Below are 21,591 nucleotides of genomic sequence, written 5' to 3'. Positions count from 1 at the left end.
CACGGCAAGTTTAACATCGAGAAATCTTTTGTGTAAAACTTTGTGCAAAAATTTTGCGTAATTTATTTAACCAAACCAAATCCAGTGGCATGACAACCCATGGGGCCAAATCCTACTACGCCCAGCCCCGATATGGGAAGAGTAATAAGGGCCTGCGGCGTGGGAGCGTGAAATGCCACAACTCAGCCACTGAGCTTCGAAGGAAAAAACAGATACCAAAAATTACCAGTGCAAAAAATGCACTTTTTACGCTGTTTGGTGAAAACATTTACGTTTGGTCTGTGGCGGAGTTCTTGATTATAAATTTGCGCTGAAGAAGAAAGACTCCAATTTTTAGAGTCTGATCATGACTCTACTATCTCATAAGTGCTAAGTGCGGAATGTAATGTAATGTAATATGTTGTCTAAACCTAAACGTAAAGGTAGTATAGAAAATTATGTATTTTGTTGCGGTATTTAAGCCTACCTTTGAGATGTAGGGAATTTGTTATGTTGTATTAAATATGTTTGAAAATGTATAGTAATAATAAAAGTTTCAAAGGCCTTGTGCCAAAAAACTTTTCAGAACAGTTGAATGTTTCATCCTTAGAATTTGACATAATGAAGAATTCTAGACGTGAGTCTGGATCTATGTCAAGCAAGCAATCTGAATGGTTGCCTTTGCATCACTACCGGAACGCAAGAGAACAGGTTTGTTTATGAAATATAATTAATCTTTTGATTTGTTAAGATGTAGTATAAAATGTCGAAACCATAAAATGACCTCATGGTTACTAGGTCACTCAAACAAAGAAAATAATCAAGCAAAGACAATGCTATAAGTTTTTCGCTATACATTATAAAATACACTATAGTTGGGCAAACCTAACCTCGCAGCGTCGTAATGCTATGATAAGGATCTGCATAGCCTTTACTATAACACTTTTTTAATGAGATTTAGAAACGTATAACAAATTTTGAAAATGATCAATACAAATTAATAATGTTATAATTTTTTAAATGTTTTTTTCACTAAACAAAGGGATACTTGTATGCCTCCAATACATGCCCCTATCCATTTCCTCCCATGTACTTTTTCATTTATTTGCCCGATACAAAAAAATATTACAGATTTAATAGTGAAATTTGAATCAATAAATTTGAAATTTGAATAAAAAATATATAGCCATTCATAATCTTTTGAATCACTGTCCGTCTTTCTTGTATCCTCCGTTCAGGATCTAATTAAGTATTAGAATTTCCAATAGGAGGCAGTACTGGTAGCTCATTACAAAGATTTAGAATCACAAGTAGCCTTTTTCAACTCTGGGTCTTCATAGTGAAGCTAAATAACTTAGTGTGAAAGAATTTTAAGCACTATTCTCTTTGAAGTCAGATTCTCTTTGATTTCGTGCAAATCAACACTTGCAGGTTGAAGTAAAGTAAGCTTTCATATTTCGGATATTTATTAATATTTGATTATAAATACTCGTATCTTTTAGGATATTTTTAAAATTTCTTATTTTTTTCTTTTTTACTGATTAAGTGTCGATATATCAACAAAATGAAAGTGAATTCTTAAATATTGTAGGTTTTCAAGGTCATTTGGTAAAATTGAAAAATGCTCTTATTTTATTTTATCAGTTACGTAAGAAAGGAGATGGTGTTCAGGTCCGGACCCCTGTCTTCAAACTCAAAATCAATTAACTGGTTTCTACAAAATATAAGTGCCTGTAAAATTAACTCCTATACAAAAATTAAACTTTTTCTCTTTTGTTTGAAATATGTTTTTCACCATCTAAATCAATTTTATGTAGGGGAGAGGGGGGCACATGTAAACATGGGGCACATGTGAACAAACCATATTTTACCCAGATAACATGAGGAAAAAAATCTGAGAAAAATTCATGTAGATGGCAGCAGTAGTACTGTATGCTGCCTGAAATTTCAAAGATCTCAACAATTTTGTTTTTTAGTTATCATAATAACTTCTGTTTTGGAAGGTGCCAGTAAACTTTCATGTTCCAGTTCTCAGAGTAAAAACACATTCAACACTATCTTTATTGTGATTTGAACTTTATTCATTTTGAAGTGGGATTTATAAAGTAAGTTTTTGTACTCTATTTAAAAAAAAAAACTTGAAAGAAATATTGTTTTTTATCAGATTAGGCTTAAGTTGTTATATGGGGCACATGTGAACACACTATGTAGGGGCAGATGTGAACTGTTTACATGTGCCCCATACTGTTTTTTTTTAGTTATTTCAATTTCAAAAATTGTTTAATTTTTTTATTTGATTAGGCTAATCAAGAGACATTGAATAACTAAAAATTTTAATAATTGAAGTTAGTATCAGCTGTATCGCGACTGTGTTGGAGGCTCCAAAAGTGATCGCGGTTTGTGGAAAGAAACAAGTTGGACAAAATGTTTCAGGCGAGAGAGATGAACTTGTATCATTTTGTGGTATAGTTAATGCAATGGGAAACACTGTACCTCCTGTTTTTGTATTCCCAAGAAAAAGATATAAAGATATTTTCTTAAATGGAGCACCATCAGAAAGCTTAGGGTTAGTATCCAAAACTGGATGGATGACAGCAGATATCTTCCTAGAAGTTGTAAAACACTTCCAAACGTACTCCCGCTGTACCGCAGCAAATCCTGTTTTGCTTCTACTTGATAATCATGAAAGTCATACCAGTTTGGATGTAATATTATTTTGTCGTGAGAATGGAATAGTGCTCCTTATATTCCCCCTTCATTGTTCACATCGCTTACAGCCTTTGGATGTAGGTGCTTATGGCCCCCTTCAGACCTGCACTGAAAACTTCTTTCAATGACTGGTTGACATTACACCCAGGAAAAAGAATAACTATATATGAAATTGGTCAGTGTTCATCACTAGCTTTCACAGCAGCCTTTACATCCAAAAGTATTAAATCGGGTTTTTCAAAACCAGGAATTGGGCCGTTATCTCGGCTTGCTTTTACTGACGCTGATTTCATCTCAACTCAAATAACAAGCTTAATGCCAGTTAATCCTGAGGATGCCTCCACCTGCTGCAATGCACATTCAAGTCCTACCCCAGAATGTGTGAGACCATTGCCTAGAATAGAATTTCACGATTCCACTCTAGGGAAAAGTAAGCAGCGTCAAAAAAGAAAATTATGAATTTATTACAGACACCCCCGAAAAAGACATTGTTGTCAAAGCTATGGAAGAAAAGGCAGAGAAAATGAAGATAAAATGTGAAAGAGTTGCAAAGAAAAGAAAGTTAGAACTTGCTGAACTGTTGAAAAAAGAGCAGTCAAAGGTTGTAGTCAGTGACTCCGAGTCCGACATTAGCTTTGAAGTAGCCATCAAGAAATTTGTGCTGAAGTCAACCTTGCACCAGAAAATTTAGCTGTGAATGACTTTGTCCTCGTAGAATTCACTACAAAAAAGACAAAAATTCACTATGTTGGCCGTATCGAGAAAATGGAGAGTGATGAAGCAAATGTTAAATTCATGAGGAAGCAGAAGAATGAAACCTTTGTATTTCCAGAAACAGATGATACATCGATGGTAAACACTGATGATATTCTGCTAAAATTACCCCCACCTACAATTTTAGGTAGCACATATCGAGCTGCTTCTTCAGTTTCTTTTTCTATAAAACTTGAAGGCTATAATGTTCGTTAAATCAAGTTAATTTATTATGTACACAATATTTATATTTTCATTCTGTTTATTAATGTGTAATAAAGAGTACTTAAAGATATGTTTAGGTGCATTTTATACCATTTATGTATCTGTTCACTTGTGCCCCAGGTGTGTTTACAACTGCCCCCCCCCACCGGGGCAGATGTGAACAAAATGTAACATATTTTAGAATTAATTTTTAGGTTGGAATTTCCTCTTGTAAAAGGGGGATAACTGCATGAAAATATTAGCAAATGTTTGATTTATCATATTTAGCTCCTTTTTCTTTTTTATCTCAAATCAATAATGAAAAATATAGAAAAATGTCGTTTTTGTTCACATGTGCCCCCCTCTCCCCTACATATATGTATGTCTTAACCAAATCTTGACTGCATTTACAGTAGAACCCTGCAAATTCAGACTCCGTTAGTTCGGATCGATAATTACATTTTTTTCAATTAGCCAAGTTGCTCTTGAATGAAATATTAACTGTCAGGAAAGGTTTAAAAACTTGAAGGTTGAATTCTTTTATCTTTTTAAATCCTTTCTTGCAGCAAATATTCTTATAAATCGTAAAAAATGTTTGGAATGACAAATTAGATTGATAAAAAAGTGAAGCAATAAATAATTCTTAGTAATATTCCATTTTCAAATGAGCCAATTTAGTAATCTAAACCAGTTCTTAATTTTTTTTGTTCAATCCCCAAACGGTGTGTATGTATATGCTTTTCATTTCTTTTTTTTTTCAAAAGTAGCGAAGTAGCGACTACTTTTTAAAAGTAGTTTGTAGTTGCTACATTAAAAAAAAAGTAGTTGTAGTTAACTGTTTGTAATAAAGTAGTTGTAGTTCGCTACAAAAAAAAGTAGATCTTCCAACCACTGTGCATAGCAAAACATAAGAATTTGCATCCTCCGTATATGAATCTTCCGTTACAGTACTGATGTAATGGTGGATATACGATGAGAAATGGAGCCCTTTTTCTAAAATCCCTTTTAAGAATGATATGGTGTAAATTTTAATCAGTTCAAATCGTGTTCCTCAAACAAAATGCAAGTGTATTTAAATGAAAAGTTTAAAAATAATATTTAAAATATATATTTATCCTTCCGTTCCAGGTCCAAAATTTTGACTACGAGAAAAAGTTACAAAATAATCACTAAAGAATGTAACTAACTATGTGAGAGTAAAAAGAGGCCAAAAAAAAAAAAAAAAAAAAAAAAATCAATATAAATGAACTTAAAAAAAAATTGAAAATTATTTTTTTACATGAATTTCAACTTCAAACACCTACGTTTTTTGGCACCCAATTTGTGGAAAATGTCATGTTTTTTCGCGTACAATGCTTGAAGTACTTGCAGAACAATTTTGGTCAGATGATTTTACATTGCAGAACATCGTAAAGTATTCTGCTTTGGAGGACATACAGTTGTTCAGTAGGTAACAGATTTTGGACATCATCATAATGAAAGTTTCACAGTTTTTGAACTTTTCCAATGAAAATTTTATCTATTTTTAAATTCTGCAATTAAAAATAGAGGATTTATGAAGTACATATGAATGACTTTTATATATTGGTCTTTAAATAATAAAATTTTGTTATGGTTTTGTAGATTCCGAAACCCCCCCCCCCATCCATTTTGCCAGCGCAGGTGATAAAATCACCAAAACCGACGCTGTTGGGGAAAACTGGAATTCCCTGCTGATAACCCTTTGTTTATCGTACACTGTGAGTTGTCGCCAATCGGGATTTGCTTGGCGATTTTTGATCGCAATTCTCAAAGTGAAGGTTCAAAAGTATAAAAGCGGCTTGTAAAAGAAATAATTTTTGTTGAATTACTTTAAAATTGCATTTTAGAGTCCTATGATAAACATTTCATTAATATCTGCGGACACAGTTAAGGCAAAAGAAAAAAAAAATAAACCATCGATTCAGCATTCTTTTCTTATCTCTCAGAGTGCAAACATTTCTTGTTTAGCATTAGCTTGTTTTGTAATAATCTATTTTAGGATTTCCATTTATTGTATATATATTTTTCTTTATAGGAATTCGGGAGTAGGCCTCAGCAACATTCATCCCTGTATGCCAATACTCCTATATATTCAGATAATGAAATTCAATTTCATTCGTCATCCCTGCAGAATAAAATAGGAAGCTTTACTGAGTCCCTTCTTGCAGAATCTATGAATGAAAAAGCTAAGTTGGGGTTAATAGAAGACTATGGACAACATACTTCTCTATACTCCCCAGGCCTTCGAAATTGGAGCAATATTCCAACTGGTAGTTCTGTGGGAAGCTTGGTTGATGTAAAACAATTTAAAACTAATATTGCCAAGTTACATAAAGATCACATTTCAGAAGACTCTTTGTATATCTCCCATAGTTCAAACTTAAATACAAAAGCTGAACGTCCAAATATTCAGCCAATCAGTGATTTGAAATTGGAATCCATTGATGATGAAGATGAATATTTGTATGGAGATTCTAATTCAATTCCAGAGCTTTCTGTCAAAGAAATATCCAAACCTTCAGAAGAAATACCTGTGAAAAATGAGAGTGCTTGGAGTGATGAAGAAGAGTTGTCTGACCTTCATAGAAGGTCAACTCCAAACTCATGGGAAAGTTCTGAGTGGCGAACAGGTTATAAACCGACATCCAGCTCTGAGAGGGCTTTGTCTCAAATTTCAAAAGAAAAAAGAAGTGCTATGCAGAATTTAGATGTTGTTCAAACTAAAAATAAATTGCCTCCTAGTGATAAATTAACTAAAGGTAAAACTTCTCATGTTAAACCTCAAATTTTATCTTCAACTTTAAAAAAGAAACCCGATTCTTTTGCAAAATATTCTGATGAAACTAAATTGAAAGATTTAACTTCTGAATTAAAAAGTACCATGTCTGTTAAAAAGAAATCTTCTCAGATTCCCCTGAAAGAGCTACCTTCTGAAAAAAGGTCTAAATATTCTGTACCAGCTGAACTTAGGAAGAAAAGTTCGGTTATGATAGCAGAAAAACCAGATGACAATGTGAAAAAGAAGCTGTTAGATGATAAAAAAAGTCAAAAATATCCTGAAAGAGAGGTTAGAAGTAAACAACTGCTTTCTGAAAAAGAGGTTTCAATTCTCTCACCTTCCAGACTGGAAAAGATTTATGTAAATATAAATCGGGATGAAACTTTTTCTAAAAAGCGGACGGTATTAGTGAAAGAAACTACAGATTCATTCCCTGACTTGGATGACTGCGAAATAATACCTTCAATGCAAAAGGAAACTACCAATAAAACTAAGTTTAATATTGTGCAGAAGGACACATTGCCTTTCAGTCTTTCAGAAAAGTATAGTGTTGTTCCTCAAAGAACTGTGAGAAATGTTTCGGACAGTCCTACTCTGAAACGTGTAGTACACAATACTGCTCTTAATCCTGCAAAAGAAACCCAATCGACCAAAACAGTTGTAGGGAAAGAAGATTTTAAGGTTGTTAAAAATGTAAGTGAACTCACAATACCAAAACCGCAGGATGTTAATGTTCTTGAAAAGAAAGTTGCTACAAATATCAAGGAGAAAAGTATTAAAAAAAATTCTCCAACTGATACCCAACCTCTTCCTAAAACCATGGTGCAAAAGAAGGCTAAATATTATCTATCAAGTGAGAAAAGCCCTGCTCACTATGCGGCTGAAGCAAGTCCTTATGGTTCACGTGAAAGAAGTCCAAGAAGGCATTCACGGGAAAGAAGCCCAAGGCATCATTCACGTGAAAGAAGCCCAAGGCGTCATTCACGTGAAAGAAGCCCAAGGCGTCATTCACGTGAAAGAAGTTCTAGGCATCATTCGCGTGAAAGAAGACATCATGACCATTATTCACGTGAAAGGAGTAGAAGTCCTAGGCACCATTCATATGAAAGAAGTCCAAGGCACCATTCATATGAAAGAAGTCCTAGGCACTACTCACATGAAAGAAGCCCTAGACACTACTCATATGAAAGAAGTCCTAGACACTACTCACATGAAAGAAGCCCTAAACACTACCCACGGGATAAAAGCCCCAGAAGACATTCGCGGGAAAGAAGTCCTAGATATCATTCATATGAAAGAAGTCCTAGACATCATGCACATGAAAAAAGTCCCAAACGGTATGAAAGTGATTCAAGGTATGAAGATTACAAGTCTCGTGGAAGGTCTGGAAGCTCTTATGCTAAACCTCCATCTTGGGAGCATGGTGCACATGAATCTCGCCGAAGCCATAAAGAATATCCTCTTGGCAAAAGTCAACTTGATGAAAATCTTTACAAGAGCTATTCGCATGAGAGAGACTTGAATGAAGGATTGTTGGAGCAAAGTTCAGAGGAGTCTTCACACAGTAGTCCAGAGAGGACTGTGAGCGGGAAAAATCGTAGCTTCCCAGGATCGAAATCTTCAAAATTACCCTCATCAGATAGCGTGGATACTTCACCTAGTGAAAGAGAAGATGATCTCACAAAAAAATTGGCATTGTTGAGAAAAGCCAAAATGATTACAGATAGTGGCGCAAAGAAAAGTGATTTAGAAAAATCTCTGCCGTCAAAGGAAGAAAAAGTGGTTAAGGGTAATGTAGACGATATTAACATTTTAGGTATTGAAGAGAATGATGCGAATGAAGAGGCAGCTGTAAGTGAAGTTTCAAAAGCTCAGAGCATTCAGAAGATAAGCTTTGTTATAAATAGGAAGCAACTGCCCACTGAAGTATCGCATCCAGTTGAGAGTCCTCTGGGCGTACTAACTAAAAATGAAGCACCAGTGTCGGGAATTCCATCGATAATTTCTCCACCTTCAGTTGAACCTCCTGTTCATCCGTTTCAGCAATATGGATATTCACCAATGGTCCCTAGTAGTTATCCTCCCAGTAATTTCCCATATCCAGCAGTGCCACCTGCACCACCTATGATGCCATATAGCTTCCCTCCCACCATTCCTCCCACCATTCCTTACTATCCAACTGAAATAGATCCAACACCTAAGATTGTGAAAAGACCTGTTCATAGAGTGTGCAGTTTGAAAAACATACCAACAGTTTCTGATGTAAATTCTGCCGTTTCCCATGACCCTACATCGCCTGAGAAATTTTCGGAAATGCAAGTTTACAACCAAAATCATCCTGGTGAATATATTACTACTGATTCCAGAAATTATACAAACAGTGACATAGCAGCAGAACCTGCACACCAAACAATGAAGAAAAGTGGTTTAATTCAGATTTCTTGCAAGCAGCCTCCTACTAAGCAAAACCCTGTTGCCACAGATGAGAAAGCTGCAATAAATACTCATATTGAAAATTACAAAAAACTCTTGGAAGATCGTAATCAACTTTTGAAAAAATTGAAAATGCACAACAAAACTGTTTCTGATTTAGATGCAGCCAAAACAAATATAGAAAGGAAATGTCCGAAAGTTAAGAGCACATTTGACAGACAGATCTGTTCACAGTTTGAAAGTTTGATTGAAAATACAAAGCTGGAGCTGACCAGAGTTATTGAAATGTCAAGAAATGTAACAAGCGAATTACAAAAGCTAAAAGTAAAAATTCCTCCCCAACTTTTGTCCCAAATCCAAGAAAGCGTTAAGGTATGATGTTTTTGTAATTTTGTTAACATATAATTCATTTAATTTAATGAAAATGGTACAGATGTGATATACCCCCCAATTGGCGACATCCAATTTCTTGCACAAAATTGAATTATTTTTCTCGCCAATGAGGCGATAGTTTTTTAAGCATGGCACCCCTGCTGAAACTAATCTGTGTTTGGCAACCCGAAGGCAATCTTAGATCTCTTCAAACTTGTTTATTTGTTATCAGTTTCACGCAGGAGTTATTCTTGTTTTTTTGTGCAAGATACCTTACAGGAAAGCTTATTTTGTGTTAGTTTAAATTCAGTAGTTGTCTTTTAATGAATAAATATTAGAAAATGCTTGTTTCTTCAAACTTGAACGTTAATTAAAACTAAACTCCAACTTGGTGTGTATCTGTAAGGTAGCCATTGTCATATGTTGTTTTGTTTCAGACTGAGTGTGAGGATTTATACCATAAAAAAATAAGTTCTTTTTTTTAGAATTAAAAAAAAAAAAACTCCCAAAATTCTTTTGTTTTTACAAAATCTTGAGGGTTTCTTGTAGTTTTTAACATTATTTTTACTGTATGTAAATTAATTTTACAAAAATAGTATGGTTATTTTATTCTAAAAGTTAATTCTTATTGATGCCATGAATTATTTAGACATTCTATAAACGTGCCTCCTTCAGGTACTGAATTTCTGAAAATAAGTTAACTCTAGCATTTTATAAAAATATGAAGGTGTTATTTTATGTAAAATATAATAGGTATTTTGAAAGCATGTCTGGATAGCAATTTAATGTATGGTATTTTTGTACAGGGTTCATACGGGTCATGGAAATCCTGGAAAGTCATGGAAAAAAAATAACAGAATTTCAAACCTGGAAAAGTCATGGAAAATTGAAATCTTTATTGAAAGTCATAGAAATTTATTTCAAGTCATGGAAAAATTTCCTGGAAAAAGAGAAAGGAACAGTAGCTAAAGGAGCATTAGAAATCTTGAGTGATTTAACAGTATAGCTCATAAAAGCTATTAAAAGTGGAAAATTGAACGATCCAAAAATCAAATCTGAATTTTGAAATCTCATTGCATCCACTTCTGTCGCAGCCGCTTGCCATTTTTTGCAATGTGATTTTACTGCCTGGACATCACTTATTTCAAATTTTCTGTTATTTTCAACACTTCTTACGTTTCATATTCTGTAGTAGCAAAATTTCACGTTCTTAGTTTTGCCACGCCCACTCAAAAAAAAAAAGCAATTCAATTGCATATGAGTTCGATTCCATCATTCGTAAGGACTTTATTATTAAATATATCAAAGTTTATTTTAATTAATTGAAACGTTTTAGAAAATAAAGATCTTAAGTCAGGCAATAGAATACTGAAAAAGAGGAATTTTAATGCTCTAAAACAGTAGTGCCCAACATACGGTACGCAAAACTAATCCATGCAACACACAGCTGCGTTCAATGTCGGGAATTAAACGTGTTCTGGAATTTCTGAACCTATTAATTTACAAGCATTTGAAAATATGCAAATTTATAAACAAAACAAATATACTTTTGAATCAGAAGATTGATTCATTACTGAATGGTTGTTTCAAAAAAGATCTGATTTAGAAGCATAAAGAACTAAACTATGTGGCTTTACTTCAAAGAATCAAAATACTGTCAAGTTATGTGGTTGATTAAAGGCACTGTTGACACTAAAAGGTAACTTTTGAAGCAAATTTATTGAAACTTAGTGATGACTCATTCAACCTTTGTCCCATTCAATATCAGACATTTAAGCATCATCATATTCGCTTCACTGCATTTTTACTTTACTTAAATTTATATGATGAAGACAAATAAGAATAGTTTAGTGTTTTAAGTGTGCACATATATTTTTTCCATTACGAGTAAGTGCTTCAATGAGGCTGTGGCATTCATATAGACATTTTGCTAATGCTCATTTCCAAATATTACCAAGTTTGAGATTAAATAGTGCTATTCTCTTTGTTTAACGAGGTCATGAAAATTTTCATTGAAGTCATGAAAAAGTCTTGGAAAAGTCAAGGAATTTTTTCATCCAAATAGAGTATGAACCCTGTTTGTATTTTTTATGTTTGGGATGTTCTGTTGAGATATTTCTACTTTTCTTACATCGAAATTTGAGTAACTAAGCGTTTTTTTGGCTGAAATAGTTATTGATTTTGGGGATGATTTCCGCTTTAAACATCGCAATTTGAATCGCTTTGCCCTTTTTTAGCAGAGTATGAGAAAAGTTTTTGTTTTATGAAATGCACGTTGGAAAATAGCTTTTATTTCTATTGGTACATATTTCATTGGTGAGCTGTTATAATAATTTGTTAATTTAAGCATTTTAAATTTTTTCTTGTAGTTTTTCTCTCTGTACAAAAACTATCTAGTTTCTAGTATTTTTAAAGTGTATATTTGCGATGTTTTTTGTTGTTTTTATGTATATATATATATAGTGTTCTGAAGTCCTTTGATCATGTTTATTTATCTGAATTTTTCCTGTTGATGCTAAAAAAGCATCGCTAAGCACGATGTATGACATATGTCATCATACATCGTTTTCTTGGCGATGCTTTCTTGATGCCGACAGGAAAAAGTCGCCAAGGGTGGGATATATGACACTAGTTCCTTAAAAATTATCACAATCAAATATTAAATAAACAACATTTATAAATGCACAGATTTGCAAAAATTACAAGCACATGTTTCAGGGTTTCTTGGAACTTTTTCATTGCAAAAGAGTTCCTTGAATTCTAGAAGCACATGTCTGCAACAAATTTCTGAATTTATAAAATTGTTTATTAAACTTTTTACTTTTCAACAAAAGGATTTTTTTGAATGCTGTTTTCTTACTACCATAAGCATTCTATTTTCAAATTATTAAACCTTTATGTGCATTTAGAAGACAAGTTATTTTCATATAGAAGAAATACTATCACCAACAATGGCCAAATTGAAACCAGATTTAAAAAAAAAACCCCGCCAAATTTGGCGCCAAGAGGCGCCAAAAGATGGCTGATATATCGCCAAGTGTCCGCCAAGTTATAACACCACTTGAGTATACATCAAAATTAACTATGATTTCCCCAAAAAAAACGGGGCAAAAGACCCCTTTAGAAACACCGGAACGCAACCAAAAGGGGGTTTGCACAACCCTATTAGGAGTGTACATACCAAATTTCAACTTTCTAGGACATACCGTTCTCGAGTTATGCGATGCATATACGGACGTCATGAGAAAAGTTGTAATTAACTTGGGGAATGTCAAAATGGATACTTCGTGTTTTTATACATTCTTAGGCGCGTATCTGCATGTGGTCAGATTGAAAAAAAACTCAACATTAATTCATGGGTGAGCGAAATGGAAATTAAGGCCAAATTTTGAGTGAAATTTTTTTCGCCAATACAATACTTCCTTTTTTGTAAAAGGAAGTAAAAAGGGACTTGGAATGTAAGTGAAGTAAAAGGATTCTGTTTTGTTAATTAAAATGTACTCACAAAATTTTTCTTAAGCTCCAAGCGCATTCCAGAAAGTAATAAAAATCCAAATTTAATGATGACAACTGTCAGTTAAAATTATCCTCTTACAAAGGAAAAAAAAACATCTAATTTAAATATGTTTTAAAAAACCATCAAATCCTCTGTAATAAGCATTTAAGCTTTAACAAAATAATAGCTTGCAACTATCCAATTCTAGATATGTTGCAGATAAAAATAAAACAAAAAAAAAAAAAAAAACAATGAATATATATATATATAAAAATATCACTAAGTTGAGATTCATAGTCTAAAAATATTAATAATAAATGAAACAAAACAAATCAATAAAAATAAATTTATTCATGAAAAATAGCAGATAATGTTTAAGTAGAGCAAAGAAATTTTGTTGGCTACACATCAAAGGATCATGTGACTACATATCTATTAATCACAAAGACAGTTGCTTTTGACAAACGTCAGGCATTGGGCAAAGTAACGACAACAACCAATCTTGAATCAAAAAATCAGAATCGAGTGAAAATCTCCCTACCAAAAGAATAAAGAATTTAATTGAAATACTTAGTGCAGTTATAACAAAATAAAAATTACTAATTATCCAAAAGAAATTTAAATGAAATGATTGTTGTAGTTACAACAAATGAAAAGACCCCCCCCTCTCCCCTTTGAAGAAAATACACTTTCATTAAAATACAAATCCCAGTTCAGTATCTATCAGTTGAAAACCTCACATATATTCCTACCAAAAAGAATCACAGCTTTTATTTAACTATTTCATTTATAAAAAATTGCATTTTCACCGAGTCTCCATTTTCGGTGAAAGGCACTTTCACGAAAATGACAACCTTCACAAAAATATTTTGATTTTCATCAATTTAATTGGAATGATTTTCTAAAAGATTTAATTAATCCATAGTTTAGAGAAATTTTGTTTTGTACAAAGTCAAATGTTGTTATGGATGAAATTTAGATAAAAAAATTTTAATTTTAATGAAAATTCAGGGTGTTCTCGAGTATTGAAAGTCATGGATTTCGACTTTGATCGAAAATGGTCATGGAAAGTCATGATTTTCAGCCAAAAATGCTCAAAAGTCATGAAAACTGACTTCTGGTCATGGATTTTGGGTTCAAGACCATGCATATTTATCAATTCTACAAATTAAGTGCAAAATTTACGTTAGCCATTTTTTACACTTTTACCCTTTAGTCCTGATTCTTCTTATAATTCGAAATCCGATTGCATCCTCTGGTATAATACTTGCTCATTTATGTTTACAATGTTATTCCACTGTTTGGACGTTTATAATTTTGTGTTGAGCATTATTTTTACCACCCCTATTTGTCTAATTTTGTAGTTGGGGACTTATTTTGAGGGTATATGTCTAATTTTTCCACTCTTATTCGAGTCTAAAAATTTTAAGTCATTTGCATCCAAGTTGATACAAGAGAAGCATAAAAATCATCATTAATTTTCAGCAGTGTCTTAAGTTAATGAACGTTTTAGAAAATTGACTTGAGGTCTAAAGAATTAATTCAGGACGTTTAGGGTATCAATAAAATACAGAAATCAGGGAATTTTCAACTGGGAATTTTTTTGATATTTGTAGCCTATCCTAAAACTTTGACGGTAGTATGTCTGGTAATGTCTGGAAAGTTAACTATTAAGTTCTTTAATTTAATATTTATTTTTTTTCTGATTATTTGTTCATTTAATTTCTTGTAAACATAATTTTAGTATTTACTAATTTATTGCTTGTCAGATGTTTTTAGAAAACTACTAACTTTATAAAGAATAATAAGTTTTAAATTCATTAATTGTTTTCAAAATAAAATATTTATTTTAAAAAATGCAAAAGAGAGAGAGAAAAAAAAATCAAGCTTAAATGCTTTGCAGTTCACCAGTAGTTTCACATCATTTTTGCTGCATGTTTGAAGCTTATTTTATTTTGAAAAATCATTTTGCAACTAGAACTTTTTTTTGGTATTTTTAGTGATTGAAAAATTATTGTGTGTCACATCATATTCTTCTGAGAAACAATAATAAATATGTTTTCATGCAAATTCTTACATAAAATTTTTTTTGTATGATTTACTGGAATCCAAAAATTTTTTCCAGAAATTTTAGATTTTTAAATGGTAGCAAAATCATCAAATTTAAATTTCAATTATTTCGCATCTATCACTAGTCATTGTTGCATAATAAATTGTATTTTAGTTATAATAGTAGCTGGAGCTAGTTCACTTTAATTTGAATTTTTATAAACATACAACCAAAGCATAGATCAGATGGTTGCAATTTAATTTTCACAAAGCACAAATTTAGATAAGCTAAACAAATACCCTTGTACTGAAAAGTGAAGTCAGAAAAAACAATGTCAAAAAGCACGAATTGCAGATTGTCTGTAATTTGCTTTTTGACGTTGTTATTTCAGACTTCACAAATTTTGATATTCTTGTGAAAAATCAATGTTTAATTCTGGAAAAATTGCATCCCGTGAGTCATGGAAAGTTACAAGCAAAAGTCGGGGAAAGTTATGGATTTCAAAACTTGAAATGTAGCAAATACCCTGAAAATAATTTTACTGTAAGCATTTAAACTTTTTTTAAAAATTAAAATCAAAAATGTGTCGATGATCACTGCTAAGTGTACATTTACAATAAATACAGATAAAGACCTTTTTTATTTAAATGTCAAGCTACTAAATCACAACTTTTTCGACTCTTTTTCTGTAGAGTGTACATAGTTCATATTAAGTAGTTTAAGTTTAAATCAAAAAGTCCACACTTCCACTACCCTTGTTGATCTCTTTTGAACTCTTTCCAGCCAGGTAATTTCTTTCTCTAGATCAGGTGTTTTAAGTTACACGTGAAGTCTGATAAAAGTTTTGTTTCAATTACTTGTTCAAATTTTTTTGTTACAATTCAATGTATCACTATATTCTAATCTAATTACCCAAAAAATTTTGTTGCAATGTATTAAAAGTACTTAATATGAACATACAATTCATGTAAAATGTACATTATGTTTACTTTCATTTCTACTATTTGATGTAATTTATTTTTTCTTGTAAATTTAGACTACGGAGTCGGAACCGGAATCATCTGTGGTATACAATTTCTTTGATTCCGGAAATCATTGGTGTCAACATTGCAATAAAGCCTTTGCAACTATTCCAATGTTGTTGCAGCACTTTCATATTCCTGGTCATCCTCCGGTAAATATTTTTGTTTTATTCTCAAATGACTAGTACTTTTTTGATTCAACATAAGTGACGGAGATCATTTTTTTCTGATCCTTTTTTCTCTCTCGAAATGTTCAAGCAGTGTAAATGTCATTTAAGGAAGGAAACCAGTGAAGACAGGACTAAAATTCCACTCTTTTTATGTCATAAAATGTTAATAGCACTGTTCAAGAACATGTTGCCAAAATTTCATTGCAAAATCCAATTAATTCCTATGCTTGTTTTCGCTACTTTTTTTTCAAACATTTTTCTTGTAACGTCTTTTTTTCAACTGGTGAGCATTCTATCTTAAAAAATTGTTGACCAATGGTTATGAAAATTTGTGTGAATATGCTTTATTGAATTACAATCTAAATAAACCTAACTCTGGGATTATATTATTATTAAAAATCTTTTTTTTTAATGCAAAAAGGGGAAAAAGAAAAAAAGGTAGAAACGCATGACATTGTGATCAATCACCTCAAAAGCATGCAGTTCTCAACCTTTTGATGAAATTTAGGTTCATATTCTTGAAAAATATGTTAACGAAAAAAATGTAATCATTACAGATAAAAGTTATGACTTCCGTTATGACCTTGAGCATCAAGCTTTGATGGTGACCATCCATGGACAGCAGTTTCTAACTCCACTATTTCTGACAGAAATGACTTGGAAAAATTACAAAGTGTACTTCAAAACATGAATAAAATATCCTCCAAGTTTGAACAAATTTTGATTATTCCATCCTTGTTAAAAAAAGTTACGATAAACACTAAAATTCCGGCCTCTGAAACTGGTTTTCCCCCCTTAAAAATATTAATCATATTGTTCATGATTGAAAAACGTAACCTTACAAGAGTTGCAAGCAAGGTTTTCAGCAATTTTCCATTGTCACATTAACTGTGCTATAAGTATATTTTAAATATTGTTCAAATCAGTGATGCACAAACTTTTTGAGAGAGTGGACCAGTGATGTTCCCATCCATTTTTCTGAAAATATACTCCCCATAATCCATTATGCACAATTTGTATGTGATCATATCATAGTATGTCATAATCTGAAAATTTATGAAGCTTGAGGGTATACGCTATATGTCTAAAAAATGTTTGATGGTATACAGCATATACCCTATGGGTATATACCCTATGTGAGTATACCCTATGGGAACACCACTGGAGTGGACTACATTGATTGGTTTGCCCCCTGTTTTGCCGACATTTAAAATTTCCTCCCACCTTAAATAATATCAAAGGTATGATTGAAACTGAAAAACTGGGCGGATGGAAATTTCGTGTCCGCGAAACTGAGGAGGCACCCATTGATTATGTTGAGGGTGCAAGATGTAAGGTTCTGTTAAAATTTTAAGAGTTCAACTGATGTTTTGCATTGTATTTGAAGCTTCTATGATGTGTATAACTCACAAATCATAGTAGCTTTCTTCATTTAGTAGGAATAATGATAAAAATAAATAAAAATATTCTCATAAACTAATTTGGGAAGTAGCAAATATGACTTAGCATAGTCATTATTAGTTTCTTGTAGCTCAAAACATAAAAGTGAATAAAAATTTGATGCAAAGTTAGATTTATGAGGTCACATAATAATCCATTGACTTCAAGTATAAAGTTGAAGTCATATAGCAGTGAGTTAAGATTTTTGTAAAAATTAAATTTAGCATTAAAATTTCTAATGAGATTGTTGGGATAGCATCTTTAATTTTTTTTTCTGTCGGGGTCTGCTAATTATTGTATAGTGGGGCACTGATAAGTTGAGAATGTTTATACCTCTGTTTCGTATAATAGGGAAGGATAATTGATACTGATTTGAGTTGGGCTACTTTTGTTATAGTTTTGCAAAAATGTTCCCCAAAAATATTCCAACTCCCAACTTAAACCTGTGCAAATGAGTGAATACTATTTTGCTATGTTATGAAAACAGCAGTAATTTGAGAGCTATCAATTATACAATTACATCATACATACATTATTTCTCGAAGGTGTTTTTTTTTTTGTGATACTCCAGAAACTTTGCTAATAAGTCATCAAGCTTCTTATGAGGCAGTGAGAAGCAAAGGGATGTAAGCGCCAAAATTTAAAAATTGGAGATAACCGGTACAAATTGGTAGGTTAATTTCTCCTGTGTCTTTGGCAGGGGGGGGGGGTGCTATACAGCACTTTTTAGAAAAACTTTTCAACGAAGCTTACCTAGGAAAAAGGAAACCACTTTAGTGCATTTAACGAAAATCGTGAGGCTGTCCACTTACACCCCTTTGCTTCTCATTCGCTCATATGAAAGGCATCCTTTTAAAGATTATTTTTTCATCGCTTCCCGCAAAAAAAAAAAAAAAAAAAAAGCAGAAAACTCCCATTTGTGGTGGCTTTTAGTAAAAATGGTTAATTCTGTTTCTATAAAATACTTCTTGAATGCACAGCGCACCACAAGAAGGGGGTGTATGGCTCAAGTAGTTAGAGTGCCGTGCTAGAAACGTGATCAGCATGGGTTTGTTCCTACTGTAGGTTTTGTCGTTTTTGGATGACTTTTTTTCTGTTGAGTTGATTTTAATCCAAATTTTCGAGAATATATAATTAATCTGAACTCACTACAGGATTCTGAACCGCAGCGCTGTTGCATTAAAATCAGAATACATTTTTTATTCCATCTATTTTTGCTGTTTTTTTTTCTATTTTCCAGTTACCTAAAAAAAGTAAAATAGCCAGCCTCAAATCATTCTTCACTGTATTGAACTGTTGTATTTTGAGTATTACTGATTTGTATTCCAATTAATTTTAATTTGTACTTTTCTACCTCTTAAGTGTTTTGATTTTATGAAAAAACCTTGGCATTCCAAAGAAAAAGAATCTCCTAATCCTGACCAATTAAAAGATGCAAAGTTAGAATCAGTGAAAGGTAAGTTCATTATATATTATATTATTTTCAGTATAATGTCTCAATACTTTTGTGATGTTTCAGACTTTTGTTTTTTAAGAAGTAAAGAAAATACATTTATGCAGTTAAAAGAAAATTTAACAACTACGTGTTTCAGGGTTTTAAAGAATATCTTTACCAATGTAGGATGTGACCTTTTAGATGTCAAGTCATCCAAGAGTTTTTCGAAATCATTGGTTTTTCAAAAATTGTTCCACCATGTTCTTGCTGAGACATCCTAAACCAGCTTCAAAACTATACTCTTCAATTTTAAAATGGGAATCACTAAAACTTTATTTTATGCAAGGCAAGCATTTGATCATGTTCTCTGTCCCCTTGTGCGAGCGTCTTGTTTTAAAGATAAAGAAGGCTTGTCTTAGTGCAGTGGATGTTAGTCGCACGGGAAATAATGTCAATTTCATCAGGAAAAGTCAAGTCCTTATTTTGAACATTGATTAAAAGTGGAAGAAATTTTATTACTAAGAGTTCCAATCAGTGATGTGGATCGGGTAAATACCCAGTGATTCGTTAATATTTTTTGGTTATATTTAGACTAGGTCTGGGCAAATACCCTAAAACTGGATTTTAAGAAAAAAAAAAGTAAAAGGTGAACAACTGATAAATTTTTATCAAAATACGAAATAAAGTGGGAAAAATTAAAAAAAACATATTGAGTCTGGCTTGAGGATATTTGGGTCCGTTGCCGAACCCTGGTCATAAAGATCGGATCAACCAAAACGGACCTTTCACAAATTATTTATTGAAAGAGCTAATCTGAAATCAAAATAACGCATATTTTCGTGTTTCAGCCAATAATTTTTGGAACCTTTTTTGAAGTTAAGATTAGGGGGATCAGCTCGTACACATAACTGCTTATTTTGCAAAAAAAAAATGTGTTGGCTTCTTTGGTACTTGCTCAAGCGATAAATCACTAATACTGGCAAATATAGGACTTGTTATTGATGTTAGTTTGCTTTAAAAGAAATTAGCAACTGAAGTCCGTTGTTTTGTTTTATAATTTTGCTTCTTTTTTTTATCATTGCCGAATCAAAATGACTTGCAGCGATGTTGTTGTGATAGGTTTCTCCAAAAAGGCACTGCTCTCCTGCACTGCAAAACTTCAACGAAAGACTTGACTTTCCTCTCTGTTCATGATTAAAACAAAAAATAGAAATAATAGCATATCAGGGAATTGAACTTAGAAGTGAAAAACCATAGCTAGGGGTGGGTGTTAAATGCGATTGCTTCAGGTAAGCTTATCAGTTTTAAAATTATTGCCATTCAGGGCATGACCTTAAACTTTTTAGCCACCTGTTTTAACATTATTTTAGGAGAAAATTGCATAGGTTTTGAGTTTTTTATGCTAACGAGTAATTTTGTTTTGGTTATACACCGCAATTGCCATATTTTTCCGTCTGTTAAAACCGGAAGTTCCGTATTATCTGTTATGCTTTTATCTCCTCGCTCCGATTTGGTTCTCTTTACACCAAATTTTCGGTAAGTATGTCGCGGATTATTAACAATATTCTTCATGTAGACCTGCTAAAATGCCCTTCTAAAATTATTTTACAGTAATTAATTATTTTATTAGCCGTCTTTATACTTTTGTTGTCTTCACTTTAAAAAAAAAATGTGATCTCTTTGCATCCAATATGAGAATCAAATTCTACTAGTGAATTTTTAGGTTTTTGTATAAGAGTTTAAGTAATAGTTTTTTTTTTTTTTTTGAGCAGATGTTCCCTTCAAATTTACTGGCTGAAAATGTTAATATTTTTCTGTTCCAACTTATATTGAAATTAATATTTTGTTTCTGCGCATGTTTTTTTTTTTTAATCTGTTAACTTGCGTAAAATTTACTATTGTTTAATTTATATTTTCTAGGAGTTGAATTCTTAGTTCCTGTTTCTGGATTTTACTGCTCCTTATGTCATAAAACTTTTCCAGATGCCAATTTTGCTGAAAAGCATGTAAAGAGCCATGATCACTTTCTGAAATATAAGGTTGGTATGCCAATGAATGGGGTGGGCAAGTTTCTTCCTAAGCGCAAAAAACCGCGGAAGAAACCACGAAAAAAATCGGCCAGAAGAAATAAGTTTAATTTAAATAAAGGAAATGGAAGAAACTTGTTTTAAAAATTCTCCATACAAGTTGCAATTATATATGATAAAGTAAATATAATTTTCAGGGAATTTTAAGTACTCTTAGTTAGACCTACAAACATAAACTCCAGTTCCAAAGGAGGGGGGGAGATGCCTGTGCATAAACTTTAGGGTTGTGGGAAATTCCCTCTAGTTCTGTATTTTGTTGAAACTCGAAATAAAGAGTTGAAGGAAGACGGATAAGGGCGGCTGTTTTAAGGTTTTGCCTCGCCTCAGTAAAATTAAAGATCCATCACTGATTACACACATGCATAATAAATTAGTCATTAACTTAAATTATACTACTATTAACTTCAAATTAAGCAGTATACAGTGTGTGACAATTAACTCATTTAAAAAAAAGTAGAGGTTCTAGATCAGCGGTTCTGAACCGGTGGTCCGGCGGACTGGTACCAGCTTACTGAAAAACTTGACTGGTCCTCAGAGATTTTTGCTTTTCAGCATTAAAAAAATTTCTCTCACTCAAAAAAATAAATAAAACACCATAATAACAACAATAATAATATCCTATATGACATCTTTAACTCCAA

The 21,591-nt window shown here is 32.4% G+C and overlaps 1 protein-coding gene across 1 annotated transcript in view; it reads left to right on the top strand.

Annotated features, from left to right (window-relative positions):
* Positions 1-389: 389 nt before the first annotated feature.
* The window catches only part of LOC129227471 (uncharacterized), a 60,698-nt gene continuing 39,496 nt past the window's right edge, over positions 390-21,591 (top strand). Inside the window, exons 1-5 of the mRNA XM_054862039.1 lie at positions 390-690; positions 5,702-9,250; positions 15,833-15,970; positions 18,791-18,884; positions 20,784-20,902. Coding sequence (XP_054718014.1) covers positions 514-690; positions 5,702-9,250; positions 15,833-15,970; positions 18,791-18,884; positions 20,784-20,902 — 4,077 coding nt within the window. The 5' untranslated portion in view covers positions 390-513. The remainder of the gene's footprint in view (positions 691-5,701; positions 9,251-15,832; positions 15,971-18,790; positions 18,885-20,783; positions 20,903-21,591) is intronic.

Source organism: Uloborus diversus, chromosome 8, assembly GCF_026930045.1.
Source record: "Uloborus diversus isolate 005 chromosome 8, Udiv.v.3.1, whole genome shotgun sequence".
Taxonomy (NCBI): domain Eukaryota; kingdom Metazoa; phylum Arthropoda; class Arachnida; order Araneae; family Uloboridae; genus Uloborus; species Uloborus diversus.
Note: the sequence above shows the minus strand (reverse complement) of the source record. Positions and strands in the feature narration are given on the sequence as shown.